A 14,445-nucleotide genomic window follows, 5' to 3' on the forward strand; every position below is an offset into this window, starting at 1 on the left:
TAGAATCTGCTGCTAGTTGTCAAGAACCAAGAACAGTGCTAGTATCAACCAGCTCAGGAATGGCTGAACAAATTATGGTACATTTATGTATCAGAATGCTACTTAACCATAAAAAGAAAGTGTCTACCCATGCTGTTGATGCAGTCAGTAGTGTGAATAATCTCAAGCTCTTGCTTTTTCATTGTGTTATATGATAATTCTACAAAAGATTAAACTGGACATGGTAATTGCTGGAACTGATGATGTGGTAGGAGTTTGTTGAGACTTAAAGGGATGTTAGAAATGTTATGTATTTTGATAATGGTGTTGGTTTCATAAATACATTTGTTAAAATGTATGGAAAGACATGCCTAAAAGGGCAGATTGCATATGGATTCCAACTCAGTAAGTCTGATTTTAAAAAAGAAGTCGGTCCTTCAGTTTCCAGGTTTCCGTTTGAGGAACTCTGCTGGAGGATCAAATGGAAAGCTGACAGGAGTGTGTGCCCAGGATGCACAAGGCCCTGGGCCCAATCCCCAGCACCACAGTTGAAAAATAAAGCAAACCAAACTACAAACTCTTCTTGGATCTGAACAGGAGGGGAGGATACCAGCCAAACAGCTGCCCCATGATTGAAGAGACAGGTGGGAACAGAGTCATGGCTTAACCAAGGCAGACTCATGAATGTTAGCAGCTATGGGAACCAGTGCAGGAAAACCTGAGGTTCTATGTGGTCAGCTCAGAGAGTTCCAGCATCCTTGGAACCCAGACTTAGGGATTTTCTATAATATTGTGAAATTTATCTCATAGAGTTTGCTGAAGATCCCATACTAAGTACTAGGAAAGGAAGTATTTTGAAGTACTCGGAAGCAGTCTTTTTCCCTTGTAAGGTCTGCATCAGGAGAACTAGTTATGCAGAACCCAACCTTCTAGAGTAGTCTTGGAGCTCAATAGGGATTGCTGGACTCTAACTGGCTCTGGCCTTCCACACATGGGAGAAGGGAAATACCCAACCCAACCTACTCTTCAGTCCTGCCCTAACTTACAGGATATATAAAAGTGGAATGTTAAAATGGAAAGATAATTGGACAGTTTTCAAATCCATGCAGACTATACAACATGCTTCTAAATAAATAAGACATGCATGCATCAGGGAAAGTCTTAAGAAGTTTTAAAATATTTCAAACTAAATAAAACACTCCCAAAAATATGTGGTAGTCACAATAGTGGAGATTAGAGGAAGTTTGAAGCATTTAGTACACATAGTACAACAGAAGGCATATACATAGGAAGGTGATGCAGGAGGATTGTGAGTTTGAAACCAATCTGGTTACACAGGCAGACACTGCCTCCAAAATCAGGATGAGGAAAGCAAGTTAAACTCAGTTAACAGAGGAAAGAAGAGTTTAAATCTAAAGTAAACAAAGGAAATTAATAAGAATTAGAGTAAAACTCAATGAAGTTGAAAATAGAAGTCAATAGAAAGCTGGTTCTTAGGAATAATAAATAGGTCAGCAAGTCTCTAGCCAGGCTGAATAAAAACTAGAAAGGACACAAATGACTCATTTTAGTGATGAAAAAGAGGATATTACTGCAAAGTCTATGAACATGGAAGGTTATAAAGGAAAAGTATTACACTCTAGGCCCATAAGTTTGATAACCTCAGAATAGACTAACTGCTTCAAAGACAGTTGGGCATAGCTCATGCAAGAAAAAATAATTGGCAGGTGGGATTAATAAACTAGTACATTCAGAAGTAGAATCTCATTCAGTGATGAAAGAAGTGAGCTATGAAGCCACAGAAAGACAGAAATGTGAATGCATATTACCACATAAAGGAAAACAGTCCGAAGAAGAAGGCTACACTGTATGGCTCCAACTGTTAAGAGTCTAGAAGAGGTAAAGTTGTGACAGTAAAAGGGGGAATGGCTGTTGTGTAGTGGTAAAATTGCAAAGTATGTATTACTGAGCGGTAGATGTCCTTAATGTTTGTCTAAATGCATTTAGACTGCAGCTATGATCAAAACTGGATTATGAATGGCAATAATAAGTCTGTGTAAGTTCTTCAATTGTGACAAATGAGCTAACCAGTCTTGGGGGTGGGGGTGGAGAGATGGGATAATGAAACAGCAGTGTCTGTAAGAGGGAAAGGGGTTATATAGGGACATTTCTGTACTGGCCTTTAAATGTTTCTATGAACCTGACCTTAGATGGCTCTAAAAAGGAGTTTTATGTAAAATCATTGATCCATAGCAACACACACACACACACACACACACACACACACAGAGAGAGAGAGAGAGAGAGAGAGAGAGATTAAAATTAACATAATCCTTTTAAACTTCAATAAATATGCTTGATTAAACAAGCATTAGAGATGTACTCTAGTTTCTCCTGTGTTTTGTTAACATCAGCATATACTTCTGTGGCTACTACTATCTCTCACCATTAATTTTTATTATATGATGATGCTATACCTGTTCATTAAATGCATATGACAATGTGTGTCAGTAAGGTGACTATCTACAGTGTATTGAAACAGAGCAGACTGGTTTCATAGTGATAATCAGAAAACAAAAGTGAAAACCTGGATGCTATGGGAAACCAGGTAATTTAGAAAACTGGTTTTTAGAGTTTTTTTTTTTTTTTTTAAGTGGTGTTGGGGGAGGTTGGGGGCACTTGAGTGGTGGTATATATGTTTAATCATAGCAGTCAGAAGACAGAGGCAAATGGGTCTCTGAATTCAAGGCCATCCTGGTCTGTGTAGCCAGTTTGAGGTCTTCTTGGAAAGGAAGCGAGACTCTATCTAAATAAATAGGAGTGAGGAGGGGTGACTTTCATTAGGCAAATGCGAGCATTCATGGAGCCCTGGGTTCCGTCTACAACGTGAAACACCAGTCTTGACGGCACACATCTCTGATCCCAACACTGGGAGATAGAGAAGATCACAAGTTGAAAGTCATCCTTGCCTACAAAGTGAGTTCAGTACCAACCTAGGAACATGAGACCCTGTCTCAAATTTTTAAAATAGTTAATCATTTCTCTTGGCTTTCTTATGTGACCTGCATTTCAGTGTAGTTCAGGGGAAGATTTTTTTGTACAGTAGAAGATAAATTAGAAAGGATAGACTCGCTGGAGAGACCACTCAGTGGTTATGACCGCATGGTACTCTTGCAGAGGACCAAAGTTTGGTTCCCTACACCATGGTGGCTCACAACCATCCATAACTCTAGTTCCAGGGAATCTGATGCCCTCATCTGACATCTACAGGCAGCACAGGCAAAACGTTCATATGTATAAAGTAAAATAAATGTTTTAATGATAGATTTAAAAAATTATTAGTTTGGAATCCAGTAAATCTAAGTGATGGTTTTCATTGATGGCCATCATCACCAAAGATAGCAGGTATTCTTTGTTTTCTGATGGAAATGTGTACTACCACAGGGATTATTTAATGTTGCCCAAATCTCAAGAATTGATACAAATTTTCCATTCTAGCTATCCTCAGACAATACATGAACTAGATATATATGCTATGGTCATACACATATAATCACTAAGGTACAAGTCTACAGAAATTCAGTAGACAAATGGCCTATTTCTTAAACAGGGAAATGAAAAGGAACAAATAATAGATTTAACACATATAAACCAATCACAATTTATGTGTCTTGTTTGAAGGAAGTAACTTATATATTTATATATTCTTAAAATTCAAGCACTTTCTAAAAATGTTGATTCACATGGGTCAAAGTTATAAATGTAATAATGATATTTCTTAAGTCTCTTTTGCAGATACATAGTGAACTACTAAGGTACCAGGCTTACCTTCATATTTAGTGACTTACATGGTGATGTGAAGAAGTAAGCTTGGTCATGAGGGGATAATGATTTTGAGTCTGAATGAGGAATATACAGAGTTCTCTGCAGTTTCTGTGCTTGAAATTTTAGAAAATAAAATAATGCCCAGAAAATACCAATTGCCTGTTATTTGGAAAGCATTATGCTGATGTCGATTTTTTTACTTGTCAGTCTATGAATATGAAGTGTAACTAGCCCTGTGGAACTTCTGTTCCCCAGGAGGAGGCAAGTGCTAACACCAGTCAGTACATAGTCAAGCTGTAGCCATGGAAGGACAGCAACAGTGTAGTGATGAGAGGCACAGTGAAGGGCCATCTGCTAGGCTGGATGGAGCGGGCCTCCCTGAGGTGGAGCTGTCTGCCAGATCTCAAAGATGAGAGTGAAAGGTTTGCCGTGGCTGCTCCGAGGGCATGGAGGATTGACCAGCATCATTAAAGGCCCTGATGGAGGTCTGCTTGTTCTCTCTGAGAGCACATGTTTTACTGTCTAGCCACTTGGCTTACTGTTTCTCTTGTGACCATCTTTTGTGTATTTCTGTATGTCTGACTTTGAATTTAAAGTACAAACTCTAGGTTATGTGCAGATCTGGCATAATTTTATATGTCCTGAATAATACAGAGTGTTTACTTTTTGATGAATTTTTTTTTTTACATAGAGGTTTTTGCAGAGATTGTCAGAATGTAGGTAAGAACAGTCTTGTATCTTTGAGGGAAAGGATCAGCTGTGAGAACAGAGCATGAGGCACATCCTTGTGATACTGGAAAGTGAGGAAATGTGTCTTGGGGTGTGGACTATCACTTCCTAAGATAGCTATAAGTCCTGGCCTTCAGTTACTTTCTGGCTGTTTGAGAAGAAAGACACTTTTTTTTTTTTGAAATGTCTGAATTTCTTATAGTGATTAAAAGATGCTATGCTATTACAATGTTTTAAGTAGCACGTTTTCCAATACTTGGCCCAGTGGAGTGATATAATAAATGTATGCATCACATTGTAATAATTGCTCACATGCTTTGCTAAGGTTATTTTGAAAGACTAGCTTTTACTGACCCCCCCCCCCCCAAGGATTCCGAGTGGGTGGGTGGGCATGGATGTACATATGTAAGCATGCTGTGCACTGGGGGAGGACATTTCTTACAACAGGTTCCTTTTCATTTTTTCCCGTTTAGACATATTACAGATGCCACACTTGCCATTGTGAAAGGAGAGACTGTTCCACTTGATGTCTTGCAGATCAAGGTAAACTCCTTCTTTCAGATTTTGAAAAAAGTATTAAAAGTAATATTTAAAAGGTGCAAAGTAGGCCGGGCAATGGTGGCGCACACCTTTAATCCCAGCACTTGGGAGGCAGAGGCAGAGGTAGGCGGATTTCTGAATTCCAGGATAGCCAAGGCTACACAGAGAAACCCTGTCTCGAAAAAAAAACAAAAAACAAAAACAAAAAAACAAAAAGAAAGTACAATGTAATAAGCACATGTTAAAAAAAAATAGTGTAATAGTTTACATGGGCTTCTGATGAACACGATGTTTCCTTTCTCTTACCACCCCAGCAGTGATCCCCACAAAGAATCATTGCCTACTAATTGATGTGTTCATAATCTCACATGTGACATGAAATTTACATCTTGTACTGTCTGGTTTCCTGTGTCAACTTGACACAGGCTGGAGTTACCACCGAGCAAGGAGTTTCGGTTGAGGAAGTGCCTCCCTGAGATCCAGCTGTGGGGCATTGTCTCCATTAGTGATCAAGTGGGGAGGTCCCCTTGTGGGTGGTGCCATCCCTGGCCTGGTAGTCTTGGGTTCTATAAGAGAGCTGAACAAGCCAGGGAAATCAAGCCAGTAAGGAACATGGCCTCTGCATCAGCTCCTGCTTCCTGACCTGCTTGAGTTCCAGTCCTGACTTCCTTTGGGATGAACAGCATCGTGGAAGTGTAAGCTGAATAAAACCTTTCCTCCCCAACTTGTTTCTTGGGCATGATGTTTGTGTAGGAATAGAAACCCTAAGACAAATTGGTACCAGCATAGTAGGGTATTCCTGGTACATGGACAACCTGACCATGTTTTGGGGAGGACTGTGGAAGGACTTTGGAACTTTGGGCTAGATGGTCCATTCAGTGTTGAGACCTCTGAGGGATGTTGTGTAGGAGTTTGGAAGATAATGTTGAGAACAGCATAGAAGATGGAGGCCTGGCTTGTGAAATTTCAGAGGGAAGATTGAAGACTCTTATCAGGACCATGTTTTGATTGTGAAGATTCTGTGGTTTTGGTTAGCTGGAGCTAAAGAATCAGTTGTGGTTAGCAAGATACCAGAACCACTAAAGAGACCCTTTGCATTACTTGGACTATTAATGCTGGTTAGCTGGAGCTAAGAAATTAGCGATGATTAAGAAGAGACCAGCATCACTAAGGTGAAATCTTCTGTGAAGTGTTTTCTGAGAGCACAAAGGCTGTGTTCCAGACATAGCCATGGCTGTACTTTGTGCTATGGCTGGATTTGGTAATGTATAAGAGTCATTCAGGTGGTACTGGTTTGAAGGCATGAAGGGGTCATGAATAGCAGCTGAGGCTCGGCACTGTGAGAGGCTTCGGAAGGCCATTGGTGAAGGTACAGCCTCAGTTGCAATTGATGGTCCAAGACTGAAGGGGTCATGCATAGGAGTTAAGACTTGGCACCATGAAAAGAGCCTATGAGAGGCTATTGGTGAAGCCTAATTTCAGCGGAAGACAGCAGTGTTTTGGAGATGCCAATGCCATGAGATGACCACCAAGAACAGCAACAGCAGTGGAGTACAGGCAGCTGGAGCCTAGAAGATAAGCTGTGTGCTACAAAGGGCAAAGCTGGAGTGACCCAAGCCACTGGAGGAGCCCTGAAGATTGTGAGTTGGATTCCAGACATTGAACCATTAGAGTTTGAGTTTTGCTTTTGATTGTGACTGTGCCCTGATATTTTTCCCTCTTGAAGGAAGAAAGTATTTTAGTGGAGCCCACAGTTAGGGTTTGAATTTTTTTTATTTGATGTATTTTTTTTATTTACATTTCAAAATGATTTCCCCTTTTCTGGCCCCCCCCACTCCCCGAAAGTCCCATAAGACCCCCTCCCTCCCCCTGTTCTCCCATCCATCCCTTGCCACTTCCCTGTTCTGGTTTTGCCCTGTACTGCTACACTGAGTCTTTCCAGAACCAGGGGCCACTCCTCCTTTCTTGTACCTAATTTGATGTGTGGATTATGTTTTGGGGATTCCAGTTTTCTAGGCTAATATCCACTTATTAGTGAGTGCATACCATGATTGATCTTTTGAGACTGGGTTACCTCACTTAGTATGATGGTCTCCAGCTCCATCCATTTGCCTAAGAATTTCATGAATTCATTGCTTCTAATGGCTGAATAGTACTCCATTGTGTATATATACCACATTTTTTGCATCTATTCTTCTGTTGAGGAATACCTGGGTTCTTTCCAGCTTCTGGCTATTATAAATAGGGCTGCTATGGACATAGTGGAGCACGTATCCTTATTACATGCTGGGGAATCCTCTGGGTATATGCCCAGGAGTTGTATAGCCGGATCTTCTGGAAGTGAGGTGCCCAGTTTTCTGAGGAACCGCCAGACTGATTTTCAGAGTGGTTGTACCAATTTGCAACCCCACCAGCAGTGGAGGAGTGTTCCTCTTTCTCCACATCCTCGCCAACACCTGCTGTCTCCTGAATTTTTAATCTTAGCCATTCTGACTGGTGTAAGGTGAAATCTGAGGGTTGTTTTGATTTGCATTTCCCTAATGACTAATGAAGTTGAGCATTTTTTAAGCTTCTCAGCCATTTGAAGTTCTTCTGGTAAAAATTCTTTGTTTAGCTCTGTACCCCAGTTTTAATAGGGTTATTTGGTTTTCTGGGGCCTAACTTCTTGAGTTCTTTGTATATATTGGATATTAGCCCTCTATCTGATGTAGGGTTGGTGAAGATCTTTTCCCAATTTGTTGGTTGCTGATTTGTCCTTTTGATGGTGTCCTTTGCCTTACAGAAACTTTGTAATTTTATGAGGTCCCATTTGTCAATTCTTGATCTTAGAGCATGCGCTATTGGTGATCTGTTCAGAAACTTTCCCCCTGTACCGGAACCTGTACCAATGTCCTCAGAGGTCTTCCCCAATTTCTTTTCTATTAGTTTCAGAATGTGTGGCTTTATGTGGAGGTCCTTGATCCATTTGAAGTTGAGCTTAGTACAAGGAGACAAGGATGGATCAGTTCGCATTCTTCTGCATGCTGACCTCCAATTGAACCAGCACCATTTGTTGAAAAGGCTATCTTTTTTCCATTGGATGTTTTCAGCCCCTTTGTCCGAGGATCAAGTGGCCATAGGTGTGTGGGTTCATTTCTGGATCTTCAATCCTGTTCCATTGATCTGCCTGCCTGTCACTGTACCAATACCATGCAGTTTTTAACACTATTGCTCTGTAGTATTGCTTGAGGTCAGGGATACTGATTCCCCCAGAATTTCTTTTGTTGTTGAAAATAGTTTTAGCTATCCTGGGTTTTTTGTTATTCCAGATGAATTTGAGAATTGCTCTTTCTAATTCTATGAAGAATTGAGTTGGGATTTTGATGGGTATTGCATTGAATCTGTATATTGCTTTTGGCAAAATGGCCATTTTAACTATATTAATCCTGCCAATCCATGAGCATGGGAGGTTTTTCCATTTTTTGAGGTCTTCTTCCATTTCCTTCTTCAGAGTCTTGAAGTTCTTGTCATATAGATCTTTCACATGTTTGGTAAGAGTCACCCCAAGGTACTTTATACTGTTTGTAGCTATTGTGAAGGGTATCATTTCCCTAATTTCTTTCTCAGCCTGCTTATCCTTTGAGTATATGAAGGCTACTGATTTGCTTGAGTTGATTTTATAACTTGCTACTTTGCCTAAGTTGTTTATCGGCTGTAGGAGTTCTCTAGTGGAGTTTTTTGGGTCACTTAGGTAGACTATCATATCATCTGCAAATAATGATAGTTTGACTTCTTCCTTTCTAGTTGTATCCCTTTGACCTCCTTATGTTTTCTAATTGCCTGAGCTAGTACCTTAAGTACAATATTGAAAAGATAAGGAGAAAAGGGGCAGCCCTGTCTAGTCCCTGATTTTAGTGGGATTGCTTCAAGTTTCTCTCCATTTAGTTTGATGTTGGCTACTGGTTTGCTGTATATTGCTTTTACTATGTTTAGGTATGGGCCTTGAATTCCTATTCTTTCCAAGACTTTTAGCATGAAAGGATGCTGAATTTTGTCAAATGCTTTTTCAGCATCTAATGAAATGATCATATGGTTTTTTTCTTTGAGTTTGTTTATGTAGTGGTTTACATTGATGGATTTCCTTATATTGAACCATCCCTGCATCCCTGGGATGAAGCCCACTTGATCGTAGTGGATGATCGTTTTGATGTGTTCTTGGATTCAGTTGGCAAGAATTTTATTGAGTATTTTTGCATCGATGTTCATAAGGGAAATTGAAGTTCTCTTTCTTTGTTGGATCTTTGTGTGATGTCACCTTTTGATGCATTAGCTTTGAACTTAACTCTTGACCTTTGTTACATACAAGGACCCCTCTGCATCACTTCCTCATGTAATTATATCTAATTTTAGTTGCTCCAACTACTACCTTTATGCTATAAGAAATCGAGCTCTGTGTGATTGTTTTGAGTATTAAAAAAGCCCTAAGGCCAGACAAAATTTTGCTATATGCCTGTAATCACAACCCTCTATAAATATCAGAAGGATGAAGAGTTCAGAGTCGTCCTTAGCAACACAGCAAATTGAGGCTAACAGGTAATACATGAAACCTGGCCTTTAAAAATGAAAAAAAGACCCATAGCATCCTTTGAGTGTAGTTGATTTCTGTAGCTGTTTAGATGCTTGCTGCCCCTGTCTTCCATCGTTTACAACATGTGAGCATCTTGCCTGGCTGGAGCAGCACTGTCTTCAACCTTAGCTCTCAGATGCATTTATGAATAGTTAGGGTGCTGTACATTATCTGTCCATTCTTTTTCACATTGGGAACAATGTTTTCCGTAGCTTCCTGCATTTTGTAACTCTCTATTTTTCTGTTGAGCTGTGTAACATTTTCTTATTTGTAGAGGATAATTTGTTTTAGAAGTATGCTTGCTGGCAGTGCCAATTAAAGGGCATGGAAGCAATTACACTTCACAGTGCACATACTTGGCAGAAGATTTTGTTCTTTAATTACTGCCATCTTAAAGGAAAAAAAAAAAAAAAACCCGGCCACCACCACCACCAACCTGAACTAAAGGGAGAGTAAATGTGAGGTAAGAGAGCACTCAAAAATGAGTGGGGACGTCACAGAAAGACACGGAGAGCCAAGCTGCCAGTGTTGGAATAGCAAAATTATTAATTGCTAAGATAAGTTGCTGAAGTCTGGGTGATAATATAGAAAATTTGTGATGTTGTAAGTATAGAAGGAGTAATAGAATTTTCCAATTGAGTTTAGGTTGAGAGATCATTAGTAGAAACTGAACACAATGCATGATGTCTATTGGGAAATGAATCTGCAAGCAGTCCCCAAATTATTTACCTAACCATTAAAGGGGCAGATACATTTGAAGTAGAGAAATCTAGCATATGCTGCTTTATCTGGTCATGAGAAAAATGACAGTATCTGCTTTCTGAGAAGATAAAATGCCATGATGCTATATAGTTCTGAGAAGGACGCCATGTCGCTGTATAGTTCTGAGAAGGACGCTATGTCACTGTGTAGTTCTGAGAAGGACGCCATGTTACTGTATAGTTCTGAGAAGGACGCCATGTCACGGTGTAGTTCTGAGAAGGACGCCATGTCGCTGTATAGTTCTGAGAAGGACGCCATGTCACTGTGTAGTTCTGAGAAGGACGCCATGTCGCTGTATAGTTCTGAGAAGGACACCATGTCGCTGTGTGGTCCTGAGAAGGACGCCATGTCACTGTATAGTTCTGAGAAGGACGCCATGTCACTGTGTGGTTCTGAGAAGGACGCCATGTTGCTGTATAGTTCTGAGAAGGACGCCATGTCACTGTATAGTTCTGAGAAGGACGCCATGTCACTGTGTGGTTCTGAGAAGGACGCCATGTCACTGTATAGTTCTGAGAAGGACGCCGTGTCACTGTGTAGTTCTGAGAAGGACGCCATGTCACTGTATAGTTCTGAGAAGGATGCCGTGTCACTGTGTAGTTGAGAAGGACGCCATGTCACTGTACAGTCTCCTGCCCCAAATGTCAGCTAGTTTTAATCTAATTACTTGATAGTAATCAGAAAAATCCAAACTGCCAGTTGTTCTAAACATGTTAGACTGTCTTCCTTTAAAATGTTAGTGTTACAAAATCCAAAAAAGTAAGTAGTCTGTTCAAGATGAAAGAAAGAATCTAATAAAAGATACTGAATTTGAAGAACGAAAACTAATCATAATCATGGATGTTGTATGAATTCCGGATGGCCTGAATTTTACATACTGGTTTTCAACCTTTGATTCCTTGAGAGTGACTCCCGTACAAGTCCTTGCTCTGGTGAGATCATTGCTGTGAAAAGTTTTGATGTCCACAGCTGCAAATCTAACAATGCTACAAAACATACACAGGGGCTGCAGAAGAGCTGTTCTTTCAGAGGAACCAGTTTTGGTTCTCAGTACCGACATTCAACAGCTCGCTCCGAACTTGCTGAAAACTACAGTTCCAGGGAATCTGATGCCCTCTTCTGGCCAATGTGGGCACTGCATGTACATGGTACACCTACAAGCACACAAATGAACATAGATAAAGATACACATGAGAGAAGACTACAGGGAGAAGACAAGTGGTGGCCTTAGGTGAGAAACATAGGTAGTGTACATTGTACTATTTAGAGTTTTGCCTTACATTGTTTTTCAAAATAAAAAACAGGATGAAAGAGAAATGGTTCATTAGCAATTTCTAAGTTTTGGCCAACATTTCTTTAAAATAATAGAAAAAAGATGCTTTTTTTGACAGGAGTTATAAACAAGTATTCTTTTTTTCATCTAATTAAAAAAAAAAAAACACAAACAGCAAGTGGCTGTTGAGCCATCCCGTGACGGTGGCCCCTGCGTGTTTGCTCACATCTGATCTGTGCCTGCCCCTTTCTGGATGAGAACTTAGTGTTCACTGTTTTTTTGATTTTGTAAAAGTTGGGGATCTGTACTGTGCTATGATCCCAGCTGTAACTCTGAGCGTTGCTGTCACACTGGCTGAGCATCCCTCATCTGAACATCCCAATGCCAAGTGTTCCCAAGTTGGGAACGTCAGAGAATTTCAGAGTCCACAGTGTTGACGTGGGGGTAGGAATACTCAATCAGTAGTTTTTGCAAATATTCCAAAATTCGAGAAACCCAACAATTGGGAATATTTCTGGACTTATGCCTTTCAGGCAAGGGACACTTAACCTATATGCAGTCTTTATAGTTGGTGAACTTGTAAGTTTACAGCTCTTTCCTTGTGTTTTTCTTCCTGCAGTGATGTCTAGACTTTCCACCCTGATCTCATTAATCATAGTCTAAATCGCAATTGATCTTTGAGCATGTAATCAGCTAAGTTGTTCTCATAAAACATAAGGACTATGATTAAGTAGAGGTTTTTATATATAAAGACATTGTTGTAAAATATGATTATTATCAAAGAAGGTGAATGAGGAGATACTTTTAATAACTCAGTGATTTAGTATTTATTATATATATGTTAGAGGTAATGTATTGCAGAATAAATTGAATGTAATTGGAAATTCTTACTATGCTTGTTAAATGTCTGTAGTCTCAACCCCCTTCTCTCATGTACTGATTTTTAAATTGATGTCAGATTTTTCACAATCTCTGTATATTAATGACACAGCCCAGGAAGCACAAAAATTTTAATCAATTCTTAGAAAATGTAGAACAGTAGCTTCTACCCTAGTTTCTGAGGAACCAGTTTAGTTTAATTGATTTTTTTTTCCTTCTCTTTATTTCTGAAAATTGCTTTCAGAATGTGGAGAAACTCTCTATCAACAAAGCTTGATACCATCAACATCATGGACAGTGCTTAATGCCCATCATTCCTTCTGTGAGCTCCATGTTACATACGCTGGAGGTTGTGTGGAAGTCCAAGAAACCACGAGCTAGAATAATACTGTATTTAGCTCATTCACTGTTCACTATGTGCTGACATAGCATTTTGAATGTGCAATTTGATAAGGAAGTCAGGATGTGTTTCTTTGTATGACTTATTTAAAAAAATAAAAAACATACAGAAAGGCAAGAAACGATGTTGGCACCATCGTCAAAATATATTCAAGGCCAGCATCTCTCCTCCACTCTCTTGTTCCCACCGTGGTCACTTCAGAGCCCTCTATGACCTTGCCTTACACCCTCACCTCCCTGTGGTTTCTTTTCAACAGCCAGAGTGTGATCAAAAGTTACGGCACATCACTTCCTGTTCAAAGCCCTCTAGAGAGATCATCCGTGCACTGCATGGGTGCCTCACCTGCCAGTTAAAAAGCCTGTGGCTTAGGCGGGAAATAGAGGTGGCTTAACTGGTAGTGTTATATCTCCCTGTTGGTTCCTGGTGCCTTACTGTGAGGTCTGTTATGCTTTCATATATGAATTTCTTTTTGTATACATTTTTGTATGTGCTTTTTGAGGCTGGAAATCTATTTTAACTCTATTTCTTTGAATTCATACTTTAGTTCTAAGGCTAAGTACTCTCCATAGTCTCTTCATACTTGAGTGCCCTAGCCCACAACTCTTGGATGAAGTACTTTCTACTTGGTACCTAGAGACAAACACGTCCTTGAGATACCAGTCAGCTGGTTCCCTCAGCAGCACCTCTTTGCTTGCTCTGTGCGCTCTCTCTCTCTCTCTCTCTCTCTCTCTCTCTCTCTCTCTCTCTCTCTCTCTCTCTCTCTCACACACACACACACACACACACATACACACACACACACACACCCTCTCTTTCTTCCCCCCTCTCTTGTGTTCTCGCTCACTCGCTCTCTCAATCTCTCTCTCTCCCTTTCCCTCCCTCCCTCTAGTTCATTTTTCCCATTGCTTATTTGAATTGGGGGAGTAGAAAAGCCAATCTAGTTATTGCATGAACAGGTACACAGCAAAGGAGTGAGAGGTCTGTGCCTCCTTCCTATATAATTCTCCTAGGAATGTGTGTGTTTTTCACAGCTCTCTTGCTTGGCTTTGGCGCAGTGAAATGGGAGTGATGCTGATGCTGGGATTGCAGGAGCCCTTGATCCCATGAGCACAAGATGCAGTGTGCTGTCTCTAAGACCTCTCATCTACCCCAGCTCTTAATTTTGGCTTATGTTAGCTGTGATGGAGAAGTGATGGTATGGGAGAATCCAAGTTGGTCCTATGTTCTTCAGCAAACCGTGGAGTTGTGTGTAGTACTATACCTCTTCTTAGAATGTGGGGGTGCCTTGTATCAGTTTTCAACTGTTGGAAGCTTGCTTTTAGGATTACAGTTAATATGTTCCCTTGGTTTGTGAGAACTGATACAGAAGATTGCATCAGCTTTAAAGCATGGACCATTCAAGCACTTTGGTGACCATTTAGCATGATGGATCATACCATGTATCCACAGGAC

At 40.3% G+C, this 14,445-nt stretch overlaps 1 protein-coding gene across 1 annotated transcript in view; it reads left to right on the plus strand.

Moving 5' to 3' along the window:
• The window catches only part of Agk (acylglycerol kinase), a 79,022-nt gene that overhangs the window by 43,832 nt on the left and 20,745 nt on the right, over nucleotides 1-14,445 (plus strand). The window contains exon 9 of the mRNA XM_052173515.1: nucleotides 5,007-5,076. Coding sequence (XP_052029475.1) covers nucleotides 5,007-5,076 — 70 coding nt within the window. The remainder of the gene's footprint in view (nucleotides 1-5,006; nucleotides 5,077-14,445) is intronic.

The sequence above is a fragment of the Apodemus sylvaticus genome, chromosome 2 (genome assembly GCF_947179515.1).
Source record: "Apodemus sylvaticus chromosome 2, mApoSyl1.1, whole genome shotgun sequence".
Taxonomy (NCBI): domain Eukaryota; kingdom Metazoa; phylum Chordata; class Mammalia; order Rodentia; family Muridae; genus Apodemus; species Apodemus sylvaticus.